Source organism: Engystomops pustulosus, chromosome 1, assembly GCF_040894005.1.
Source record: "Engystomops pustulosus chromosome 1, aEngPut4.maternal, whole genome shotgun sequence".
Taxonomy (NCBI): Eukaryota; Metazoa; Chordata; class Amphibia; order Anura; family Leptodactylidae; genus Engystomops; species Engystomops pustulosus.
The window spans coordinates 97663945-97677510 of NC_092411.1; the positions used below are offsets into that span (position 1 = coordinate 97663945).

The 13566-nt window shown below is 40.0% G+C and overlaps 1 protein-coding gene across 1 annotated transcript in view; it reads left to right on the top strand.

The window, feature by feature from the left end:
• The window catches only part of LOC140114676 (olfactory receptor 5V1-like), a 41732-nt gene extending 29323 nt beyond the window's left edge, over positions 1 to 12409 (top strand). The window contains exon 2 of the mRNA XM_072132731.1: positions 11442 to 12409. Coding sequence (XP_071988832.1) covers positions 11442 to 12409 — 968 coding nt within the window. The remainder of the gene's footprint in view (positions 1 to 11441) is intronic.
• Positions 12410 to 13566: the final 1157 nt, after the last annotated feature.

Genomic DNA, 13566 nt, shown 5'->3' on the forward strand with positions numbered 1-13566 from the left:
AGAGTACCAACGCTTAAGAATTCACTCCCCTCACTGGCCTGACTGTCCATTTCCTCCTCCTCCAACTCCTCCAACTCCTCTTCTTCTGCCCATACACGCTGAACAGTGAAGGACTCAACAATGGTCCCCTCTTGTGTCTCGCCAACATTCTCCTCCTCTACCTCCTCATCCTCCTCCACCTCCACCTCCTCCGATATGCGCTGAGAAACAGACCTAAGGGTGCTTTGGCTATCAACAAGGGCATCTTCTTCCCCCGTCTCTTGTGACCAGCGCAAAGCTTCCGACTTCATGCTGATCAGAGAGTTTTTCAACAGGCCAAGCAGCGGGATGGTGAGGCTGATGATGGCGGCATCGCCACTGACCATCTGTGTTGACTCCTCAAAGTTACTCAGCACCTGACAGATATCAGACATCCACGTCCACTCCTCATTGTAGACTTGAGGAAGCTGACTGACCTGACTACCAGTTCTGGTGGAAGTTGACATCTGGCAGTCTACAATCGCTCTGCGCTGCTGGTAAACTCTGGATAACATGGTTAATGTTGAATTCCACCTCGTGGGCACGTCGCACAACAGTCGGTGAGCGGGCAGTTGGAGGCGGCGCTGCGCTGCCCTGAGAGTGGCAGCATCTGTGCTGGACTTCCTGAAATGCGCACAGATGCGGCGCACCTTCGTGAGCAAATCAGACATATTGGGGTATGTCTTGAGGAAACGCTGAACTATCAGATTTAACACATGGGCCAGGCATGGCACATGTGTCAGTCTGCCGAGTTGCAGAGCCGCCACCAGGTTACGGCCGTTGTCACACACAACCATGCCTGGCTTCAGGTTCAGTGGTGCCAGCCACAGGTCAGTCTGCGCCGTGATGCCCTGTAATAGCTCTTGGGCGGTGTGCCTTTTATCGCCTAGGCTCAGCAGTTTGAGCACCGCCTGCTGTCGCTTAGCGATGGCACTGCTGCTGTGCCTAGAGCTACCGACTGATGGCGCCATGCCCACGGATGGTAGTTCGGAGGAGGAGGTGGAGGAGGGGTGGGAGGAGGAGGAGGCATAGTAGGCCTGAAAGACCTGGACCGAGGTAGGCCCCGCAATCCTCGGCGTCGGCAGTATATGACCAGCCGCAGGGTCAGACTCAGTCCCAGCCTCCACCAAGTTAACCCAATGTGCCGTCAGCGATATATAGTGGCCCTGCCCGGCAGCACTCGTCCACGTGTCCGTGGTCAGGTGGACCTTGTCAGAAACGGCGTTGGTCAGGGCACGGATGATGTTGTCTGACACGTGCTGGTGCAGGGCTGGGACGGCACATTGGGAAAAGTAGTGGCGGCTCGGGACCGAATACCGAGGGGCGGCCGCCGCCATGAGGTTGCGAAAGGCCTCGGTCTCTACTAGCCTATAGGGCAGCATCTCCTGGCTAAGCAATCTGGAGATGTGGACATTAAGGGCTTGGACGTGCGGGTGGGTTGCACTATATTTCCGTTTCCGCTCCAGCGTCTGGGGTATGGAGAGCTGAATGCTGGTGGATGCTGTGGAGGATCGTGGAGGCGACGATGGGGTTTTTGTGCCAGGGTCCTGGGCAGGGGGCTGACTATCAGCTGACACAGGGGAAGGAGCAGTGGTGTGCACGGCCGGAGGTGAACGGGCTTGGTGCCACTGAGTGGGGTGTTTAGCATTCATATGCCTGCGCATACTGGTGGTAGTTAAGCTAGTAGTGGTGGAACCCCTGCTGATCCTGGTTTGGCAAAGGTTGCACACCACAGTCCGTCGGTCATCCGGTGTTTCCTTAAAGAACCTCCAGACTTCTGAAAATCTAGCCCTCGCCGCGGGAGCCCTTGCCACGGGAGCTTCACTACGTGACACATTTGGCGCTGATGCACCTGCTCTGGCCCTGCCTCTCCGTCTGGCCCCACCGCTGCCTCTTCCAACCTGTTCTGGTCGAGGACTCTCCTCCGTCTCAGAAGCACTGTGTTCACCCGGCCTCTCAACCCAGCTTGGGTCTGTCACCTCATCATCCTCCGCTCCCTCAGTCTGCTCCCCCCTCGGACTTCCTGCCCTGACAACAACTTCACCACTGTCTGACAACCGTGTCTCCTCATCGTCGGACACCTCTTTACACACTTCTTCCACTACGTCAAGAAGGTCATCATCACCCACAGACTGCGACTGGTGGAAAACCTGGGCATCGGAAAATTGCTCTGCAGCAACCGGACAAGTGGTTTGTGACTGTGGGAAGGGTCCAGAAAAAAGTTCCTCAGAGTATGCCGGTTCAAATGCCAAATTTTCATGGGAGGGGGCAGACTGGGGGGGGAGGAGGCTGAGGTGCAGGAGTTGGAGGAGTGCCGATTTCGGTGACATGGGTGGACTGCGTGGAAGACTGACTGGTGGACAAATTGCTCGAAGCATTGTCGGCAATCCACGACATCACCTGTTCGCACTGTTCTGGCCTCAACAGTGCTCTACCACGAGTCCCAGTAACTTCAGACATGAACCTAGGGAGTGTAGCTCTGCGGCGTTCCCCTGCTCCCTCATCAGCAGGTGGTGTCTCACCCCACCCAGGACCACGGCCTCTGACCCCTGCAGTAGTTGGACGCCCACGTCCCCGCCCTCGTCCTCGTCCTCTACCCCTAGCCCTCGGGTTAAACATTTTGAAAATGAAAGTTATAACTTTAATTTTTTTTTTACTTTTTTTTGTGTTTTTTTGTGTTTTTTAGTTTTTTTTGTGTTTTTTAGTTTTTAAAACCAAACAATGCTATCCTATTGCTATGGCTATTTTTCAGCCAAGTATGAAAGCACACTGCTATGCCAGATGAGATGACGCTGAGTTATGAAAAAATAAACGTAAAATAAAAAGGAAATGGCAGACTGTGCCTAATTGAAATCCAACCCCTAATAAATTTTCCCACTTCGGTCTTTGTGATGGATATGTGCGTCACTAAGCGCTAAACACAGCGGTCGCAAGTCTCACTCCAAATTCCTCACAATTGGCTAGTATATGCACTGCAGCAAGGACAGCCACCAGCAGATCAACCAGAAATAAAATATATATAACGCTATTGTAGGCGTAAGTAAGCCGTTTGGATTCTCCTATCTCCTTTGGCTATTTTCTAGCCAAGTATGAAAGCACACTGATGAGATGACGCTGAGTTATGAAAAAATAAACGTAAAATAAAAAGAAACTGGCAGACTGTGCCTAATTGAAATCCAACCCCTAATAAATTTTCCCACTTCGGTCTTTGCGATGGATATGTGCGTCACTAAGCGCTAAACACAGCGGTCGCAAGTCTCACTCCAAATTCCTCACAATTGGCTAGTATATGCACTGCAGCAAGGACAGCCACCAGTAGATCAACCAGAAATAAAATATATATAAAGCTATTGTAGGCGTAAGTAAGCCGTTTGGATTCTCCTTTGGCTATTTTCTAGCCAAGTATGAAAGCACACTGATGAGATGACGCTGAGTTATGAAAAAATAAACGTAAAATAAAAAGAAACTGCCAGACTGTGCCTAATTGAAATCCAACCCCTAATAAATTTTCCCACTTTGGTGTTTGAGGTGGATATGTGTGTCACTAAGAGCTAAACACAATGGTAGCAAGTCCCCCTGCAAATTCCTCACAATATGGTACTAGCTGCACTACTAGTGCCAGCAAGCCCAGCCACAAGCAAACAAAAAAAAAAAAAGTATAACGTTATTGTTGCCCTAAGAAGGGCTGTTGGGTTCTTGTTGAATCACTCCTGCCTAACACTATTCTAATAGAACACCCTAACGCTTCTCCTGACCAGCAGCAGCTCTCTCCCTAGCGGCATCCAGACACAGAATGATCCGAGCAGCGCGGGAAGCGGCTAGTCTATCCCAGGGTCATCTGATCTGGCCAGCCAACCACTGCTATCGACGTGTAAGGGTACCACGTCATGCTGGGTGGAGTGCAGAGTCTCCTGGCTTGTGATTGGCTCTGTTTCTGGCCGCCAAAAAGCAAAACGGCGGGAGCTGCCATTTTCTCGAGCGGGCGAAGTATTCGTCCGAGCAACGAGCAGTTTCGAGTACGCTAATGCTCGAACGAGCATCAAGCTCGGACGAGTATGTTCGCTCATCTCTATTTTAGTTCCTATCACTCCCTAGGTTGGTCAGTGCAAAATCCCAGGGTGTCGACGGCGACTCTCTAAGCAGACAAATTACGATCCATCTAGTTCTGTCCACTGGCAATGTGGTAAGATTATTAGCATATAAGATTTATATACATTTTCATTTACCTTCTGAAGTATCTGATATATAGAAAGAAAGAGAGGAGAGATGATGAGATCCTTTAGATGCTTTTTGCACACAATGACAGTCTGCTTTCCTACATCTCTGTTATTCCACAACAACACTATATCTGCTGTGCCTTCCCCCCCCCCCGATAAATAGCTTATCTTTCTGTAGCTTGTAGTTCTCCTTACTCTACTGCCGGCAGGAATTTAGTGTATGTGTCTGTGACCTCCATCCTAGACTGCAGGGGGGCAGGCCAGGGTGCAGGGAGCAGAAACTCAGCGCCACGGCTGTCAAACAGAAATCCAAAATAGCTTACCCGACCCTAAGTCAGAAGGTATCGGGTCGTGTCTAGGGGCCACTGAAATTGTCTACACACCAGGTGAGTACCCAGCTCTGGGGTTAAACTGTCGAGCAGTCTGCTTGTCAGCCAATGCTAATGCATTTTCTTCATGTTTCGTTAACATGTTAAGATTGCATTTTCGTTGCATTTAGTTAATGTGTTGGAAACACAATATTACCAAACATGTGATCATTAGTGGAGCCTTTGGAAAAATGCAACCACAATGATTGAACGTGGCCTCAGGTACCACAAACCCCTTATCCCATAGGATTTGTAAACTTTTTATCATATGGTATAGTGGCAATTTTAAACCCTTGCCACTGATCACTGATGGGCTTTTTACATTTTACTTTCTGTTTAATGCTCCCCTCTTTTAAAAATCAACTTTTTTATTCTTCGTGTACAGAGCTGTTTGAAGGCTTGTTTTTTGCGTAACAAATTGTACTTTCTAGTGTTTTATAGTTCATGCCATGTACTGGGAAGTGGAAATAAAATTCAAAATCATCAGTTACAAGGGGTTAAAATGGCCCCTCTAACACATGATAAAAAGTTTACAAATTCTCTAGGATTAAGGGTTTGTAATACCTGAGGCCACAATCGCACATAATTTATATGTATAAATAACATATCCTTGTTAATCCATCCCGAAGGTATGTATCCACTGGGTTTCTGGTTGAAGTAGGCTGGATGTAACATTGCCCCTCCTGATATTTGTCTGGACAACATCCAAATCTATAACTCATACAGGCCTGATCTTACCTGCATGTTGTTTTTGAAAATGTGCCTCCACTGTATTCAATGCTTTCCGTTTTATGCTTTTGTAATAGTTGATAATTGCTGCCGGACCCTCTTACATAATTACTGTGTATTACTGTGGATTCCTGTATAATCCTGGTATTCTCATGATGACAAGATTCTTAAATATACTCAGAATAACACAATAACACATTCTCTGATTCACTTTTATTAACAAAAATACAGCATTTCACACATATAAGTCCAACCTGTCGCTATCTGTCCTGGTGTACACAATTTCGGTTGCCCCTAGTTCCGACCGTTAATCTTCTGAATTTAGGGTTGCGGAAGACATATTTTCCTCCTGTCTGACGCTGCCTTGAGCTGCTCTCTTCATCAAAGACCAACCCTTGCATTTCAGAGACTTCCTGTCGGCAAGCCTACAGACAGATAAGGTCTTTATCCAGGGAAGGGGGAGGCACATTATATCTGACTATATATGTGACTGAGATATATCATATCTGAGAATGTTATATGAATCTTCTGGATCTCATTATTTCATCTCTGATTTGTCTCATCTCTCTTTCTATGTGTCATATACAAGTACAATGTTTAGAAGCTAAATAAAAGTCTATATAAACCTATACCCTGATAATCTAACCACATTTTCAGCACACTGTATTTCACACAGCACTAAAGGAATTAGAATGTGTCTGCTTACTAAGTCCCTAACCACACTTCGGAATTTTACACTGACCAGCTTAGAGAGTGATAGGAACTAAAACAGCAATCAACCTCGGTTGGTTTATTACAAAAGGTTGTGGTTTTGCTTCCACAATTAAAACATTCCAATTTTTGGATAGGATTTTCCTTAAATCAGACCATAGATTATTGAATTTCGTAAATTATGCCAAGATTGTCTTGGTTACAATTAATAATTTCTTCTGGCATCTCTCTCTCAAATTAATACACAAGATGTAAGTTTTCTTGGATATCCTCTATTTTTAAAATGACAGCTCCAGGTCCCTTTTTTTGGAAGTCGTCATATTTTGTACAGTTTTACTTGTGTCCTTATAAATTGCAAAATGATAACACTGGAAATAGCATCTCATCCCGCAAAAAAAATGCCATCACATGGCCCCAATAACGAAAAAGCAAAAATTTTATAGCCTACAAAAGGGACGAATGAGAAAACTAAAATCTTGGCAGATGCAGGGTGCTCCTTCCTCACTGCGTCCCCATAAAACAAGTAACGGCCACATGTTGGGGGTCTCTATACTCGGGAGAAATTGTATAACAAATTTTATGATGGGTTTTTTCTTTTTATCTTTTGAATGTGTAAATTTTAGGGCTAAATGAACATATAACCTACAAACTTTGACCATTCTAAATTTCACCTCCATTTTGATTGAATTACTATGAAGATCTCAAGGGGTTAATAATCTTCCTAAAAGATGTTTCTGATAGTTTTTCAGTATTTACCCCCAAAAAAGTAAGTTCTGAAAATACGTAAAATCGGTACTCAATTTGTAAGCTGCGTGACATCAAAATAAATTATCCAGACATTTAAAAAATTATGAAAATGTAAAGTAGACATGTGGGAAATGTTATTCAGCAACTTATTTAGGTGGTAAATCTATCTGCCTGAAAACAAGATTATTTCGCATTTCGAAAATGGCAATTTTTTTTTTTTAAATTCATTTTTTTTTTTTTTTTTTTGTAAAGCAAAACATATCAGCCTAGATTTACCACTAAAATAAAGTACATGTGGGGGAAATGCAATCTCAGAATCGCTTTGATAAGTAACAATGTTCAAAAGTTATAACCTTCTAAAGTGACCCAAGTCAGTCCCATTTTTTTGATTCTGACTTGCGTCGCTTTATGTGGCTATAACTTTTGAACACTGTTACTTATCAAAGTGATTCTGAAATAGTATTTTCCTTGCATGTTGTACTTCATTTTAGTGGTAAATTTTGGCTGATGAGTTTTGCGTTTATTTACAAAAAAAGAAAAAAACTATGCATTTTTTTGAAAAATTTAGAATGGTCAAATTGTGTCGGTTATACGTTCATTTAGCCCGAAAATTTACACATTTTCAAAAGATAAAAAGAGAAAACTCATCTTAAAATTTGTTATGCAATTTCTCCTCAGTACAGAGACCCCCCCCACACATGGCTGTTACTTGTTTTATGGGTACACAGCGAGGCGCAGAATGGAAGGAGGGACCTGCAGCTTCCAGGATTTTAGTTTCCTCACTGGTCCCTTTTGTAGGCTATAACATTTTTCATTTTTTTATTATTTGATGGAAATTTTTTGCGGGATGAGATGCTTTTTTCAGTGTCACCATTTTGGGGTTGCTATCCCCTATTGTTGAAAATTTAGGAATATTTTTTTGAGGGCAGGAGTAGAAAAACAGCAATTGTGTACTGGATATTTTACTTTTTTTTTTCGTGTTAAGCATATAGAAAATAATCATGTTATCTTTATTCTATGGGTCAGTACGATTACAGGGATACCATAGTTAAATATTTTTTCTTACATTTTACTAAATTTGCCAAATAAAACCTAATGTGGGAAAAAATCTATCATTTTTGCATTGCCGTCTTCCAAGTGGCATAACATTTTACTTTTTTGGCTACAGAGCTGGTTGATGTCTTTACTTCATTCTGAAGTACATATGTTTTTTTTATCACTTTTATTGCATTTTTTTGTTGGATTCAATAGGTAAAAATCATAATTTTAGGCGGGTTTTTAACAGGTTTTTTTTAACAGCGTTCATCGTGTGGTTTCAATAATGATTTACTTTTATTCTATGGGTTGTTACGGGGATGAGGTGATACTATACATGTGGGGTTTGCGTTATTTTTTAGACTTTTTTTAGCGTTATATTTCTCTTTATATGTTATATGGGGATTATAAGCAATTTTATTGATTATTACTTTATTTTTATTGAATAACATTTTTTTTTATTTTTTGACTATTTCCACCATGAGACATGAACAAGCAATCATCTTGTTGCTTGTTCATGATAATATCCTGCAATACTGATGTATTGCAGGGTATTAGCAGTGTCAGCCTATGCACATGCACAAGCTGATACTGTGCCTTTAAGATGACGTCCAAGACGCCATCTTTCAGACAGTGCTTACAGGCTGGTCTGGGGTCCTGATCTAAAACGACGCGAGGGGGGGGGGCAATCGTGGGGGAAAGACCCACCAAAGGTATGTTAAATGCTGCGGCCGCTTTGACCGCGTCATTTAATGGGTTAAATACCGGCAATCGGTGTTACACTGGGGTGTCAGCTATAAGTAACAGCCGGCAACCCGTATCCCGATGCCGATTCGGCTAAGATTTTGAGCTGAACCGCCATCAGCTTTGCGTCATATACATTGGACGCTGAGCTCCTAGAGGTTATGGGGTTAAAGTATTCACAAGCTTTACAAGTCTTGTTTTCAATAGTTTGATGGGGCAATTTGTGGGGAGTTTCTAATAAATAGAACTTTGAAAACCCTTCTGAAGATGAATTGTCTTAAAAATTTAGATAACTCCTGTTGAAACTGTAAGCCTCTTAACATCCTAATACAATAAAATAACATATAAGAAATTATGTCAACATGAAGAAGACATATGTTTAATGTTAGTTAGTAACCGATTTGGTTGATTAAACTAACCTTATGATGAAAATTACATTTAAAAATAAAAAAATCGCAAATTTCCATTTTTTTAGAAATAAGTGCAAAAAATGTAAACTAAAATATATAACTGCATATTATGACACATGGCTGATTTAAAAAATCTGGCTTTTTACTAAAGGTGAAAATGTGCTGTGTCCTTGAGGGGTTAGAGAACACAGTGGTGTATTATTTAGCCATGTGTCATTAAGTAGACACTGTTGTTTGTAGAATGAATTGGAGCAGATGGAGGCCAGAGGTACCTCCACCTGGCTCCAAATGATTCTGGTCAGTTGCATCTTCTGTCCAGCGCTAGAAATGTTCCTGGCTCTGTCATTGTTCAAATCATACACTACAATGTGACATTACTTTAGTTTAGACAGGCGGAAGCAAAGCATAATAGAGTATAAAAAAAAAGATTAAGGGTACAGGGGCTACCAAATAAAGTGGGGTGTCTGTGTCTAAAACATCGCAAACAATAAAGAAAAAGAAATAAAAACACGAAGAACACACCAAAACATAAGCAAATGCTATTTTGATTTTATGGAAAAAATATATATTCACAATGTTTCTATTTTTGGCAAAACAGTGTCAATAACTGCAAGGATAGAATATTGAAATACTGAACTAGAATATTGAAACAAAAAAGATGATAAATGTAAATGATAAGAAGATTATGTAAATACGTATGTCTTATTCTTCGCTCATGTAAAGTTGCATATTGCAAATAAAAAAATAAAAGATAACATTTTTGAGCAGCACCAGCACCATAAATTAAAAAAATAGAAAAAAAACTTAAAAAAAAAAAACAATTTTCTTTGCAAACGCAGCCTTGGAATCAACTTGCACAGAATTTGCTGTTATAAAAGTTTAAATTGTGATGTAACTCCTTGATGCTTTTTTCGTAAGTCACATGTAGAACCCTTATAATTTTTTTTTTTTGGCCTTCTATTTCTGAGTTTCAAACTCAATATGCCCTTGGCTAATAAAGTTCCCACAATATCTGAAAACTTAGTTCTCTTGAGACAATTGACATATAGCCACCAATTAAAATGAGAAGATTCTATTTTGTTCTAAATATTACCTCACCACACAGCATAAGCATATATAGGGCCATAAAAAACAGTAAAGCATTGATCATAAGAAGATTCAAGAAATGTGATAGAGAGAAGATTTTCAATGGAAGGTACATTTTAATGTGGCTCATTTCTTTTAAATATTTGTGTTTGTGTGTATATGCTTGTGTGCAAATTACTTACTAATCCAAGTTAGTACAGGATTCAATTAATTCCTAATTTGACAAATTTGACAATACAATATTATTCATAAGGGTTTAAAAAGGCCAGCCTTAGTGCACAATTAAGGGGGTGGTGTGGTGGTGGTCTCAGTTTAATGACATCTTTCTAGCAATTTACTATGCAACGCCCATGTGGGTAAAATGACTTTAATGTCTATTGTTTATTTTTGAATTGGCATTTGAATACTCATAAAAGATGTGTATGTGCAGGCAGTTACGTACAAGGTTCTGTAGATTTGTTCTTCAGTTGAATTTGTATGAAAGTCGAAATTTTATATGTTATAATTGTAACCGTAGCCAAAAATGTTGGATTGTCACAAGAACCAGGATTAACAATAAAGCTTAATCGCAGATACCTTTAATAACTATTATTGCTGTTTATTGTAGCCTAAGGGTAAATTGCTGTAAATTGCCAACATCCAGAGGTCCGTTTGTAACTAGGGGTTGTCTGTAAGTCGAGTGTTCTTAAGTAGGGGACCGCCTGTATTTGACTTATTGACCACCACCACCACATTTTCTGTTTCTGTGGATTCTATTCTATTAATAAAGATTGGAATAATTTTTATAGCATTTTTGATCCTATATACTTGTATTGGTACTTGATGTATGATAAGTGATGCAGTTAATCATGCACAGAAGCACTGCCACACATTAAGACACTATGTAACTGACACAGTAGTTGTCAATTTAGTATCAGCTACATTTCTGTGAGAATAAGAACAAATCTTACATAATGTAGAACATGTGAGTTGTCTTGTGCAGAATGTCTGACCAGGATAACCAAACCCTGCAATGCCATAAAAAGATCTAAAACAATAAAAAATGGATCAGCTATTCTCGATACAGCTATACTCTCAACCTTACATGAGTATCAGAGACAAAGTATACAAAAAAAAGCTCATCCCTACTGTTGTTATACGGTACTTTATGCAGTATGTTAGATGCATAATTTCAGTATCAACCGTAGAGGTTCAAAGGAGAAATTTAATTTTCACATGTTATACTAAAGCCAGATATACACATGAAATACTGTTGCTGTTTTTTCACACGTCCAAAATCAGAGTCCTGTATATACCATAATTCATGTATCTACTCTAATGTATGTGTTATGGCCAGTTTTAGTGTTAATATTTAACTTTATTGATTTTAATTGCAGGAAAATTTGATACAAACACAAGATCTACAAATCAGAGTTTATTTATAGAGTTTTTTATACTGGGATTGACAGACGTACCTAACATAAAAGTTATTCTGTTTATAGCACTTCTTCTTATGTATGTGCTGACGCTGATGGGAAATGTGTCCATTATTCTTATAATACAGCTTGACAAGAATCTGAACACACCAATGTATTTCTTTTTAGAAAATTTATCATTCTTGGATGTCTGCTATACATCAACGACAATGCCTAAAATGATGGAGATGCTCATAATTGACCGCAGAGCTTTGCCCTATTTTGCTTGTGCTTTCCAAATGTATTTCTTTGTATCCTTTGTTGGAACTGAGTGTGTTCTGCTTGGCATCATGTCGTATGACCGTTTCCTTGCTATATGTCATCCCTTGCGTTATTCTACTTTTATGAGCAAAAATATTTGCTTTGCGTTAGCCAGCGTATCATGGTTATGTGGCTTTATGAATTCTGTTGTTCATACTGCTTTTACTTTTCGTTTACACTTCTGTTATTCCAACAGGATCAGTTATTATTTCTGTGATATACCACCTCTTCTCCTCCTATCTTGTGATGACACATCGATCAATGAGATCTTGTTACTCAGCATAGGTGTTTTTATAGGTTGGACACCTTTCCTCTGCATAATTGTCTCATACATATACATAATTGTAACCATATTGAAAATCAGGGGTGGTCACGGAAGACAGAAATCATTTTCAACTTGTATATCTCATCTTGCTGTGGTGATTTTATATTACGGTAGTGCAATTTTTAGCTATGTGAGACCTGTGTCCACCTACTCAATGGATAAGGACAAATTGATTTCAGTTTTATATAGTATTGTTACTCCAATGCTGAACCCGGTAATATACACGTTAAAGAATCAGGATGTCAAGGAAGCTATAAGAAGACAAATTCGTGTAAGACAAATCAGGGATATCTTTATAAATTAATGTTATAAAATTAGATGTTTTCTTATTATCTGCTAGGAAAGATGTATTCATCTAAAACTGCTGGTGCCAGAATTGAAAAGATTTCATGTACCGGTTTAGTTGCAAATTTTCAATAGGTATCGGTGCACATCAGGAGTGGAAGGGGGGCTTAAGGATTAGGGATCCAACTCCGAAATATGTTTATACAATGTAATACAAGCACTCCAATATGCAGAAAGTGGTTTTATTAGGAATTATGGCCAAAATTTTTCATGCGTGAACGTTTTCGGCTGATACAACAGCCTTTATCAAAGACTGAAATTATGATCACAAATAATAATATTATAATATTATGTGATGCAAAATGACATAGTTATAATTGTATAAAAGTACAGGAAATAATAAGAATTCAATTTGTGTGTACAGTTATCAAGTCAAAAAAAGCAAAAAAGTATGGACCAAAAGTATGGACCTAGGCACATAACCAGTAGACATAAGACATGTAGCATATAGCATGATGATGTATCGAAACATAGGTGAGTCCTAAGTTATTGGTGGGGACCCGGTGGAAATCCTAGTTGAAGGGAGTAATTCTTTTTGTATCCTGTACTTTTATACGATTATATCACTATGTCATTTTGCATCACATGATATTATAATATTATTATTTGTGTTCATAATTTCAGTGTTTGATAAAGGCGGTTTTATGTTGCAGTAAGTTGCAGTGATGTCACTTAGTATTTGTGATCCAAATACAAAGACATATAGACATTAATCTATACAATCCTAAGTTATATAAACAATGGCACAACATGAGATAATAATCTAACCAACATCATAAATTCTTGGTGATTGATTTTATAAATATAGGGCAAACCGCTGTAAGACATGCACGTTTGTCACTAACACCAAATGTTTTGAGGATGGTCTGGGACAAAGAATATAAAAGAATATAAAATACCCAAACATCCTGGCTCTATCTGCAGACCTGCCAACAAACCTAGAGTTAAACTACACATGCTACACCTTTTTTTTCCTAATATACACACCATATCCACATCATCACATCCAGGGTCTGGCGGGGGGAGGAATGGTTTCCACATTTGTTCTGGACTTGTGCATATAACAATGATCTAGTTAATTGTTATATGACTACTGATGTCGAACTATTGGATTTT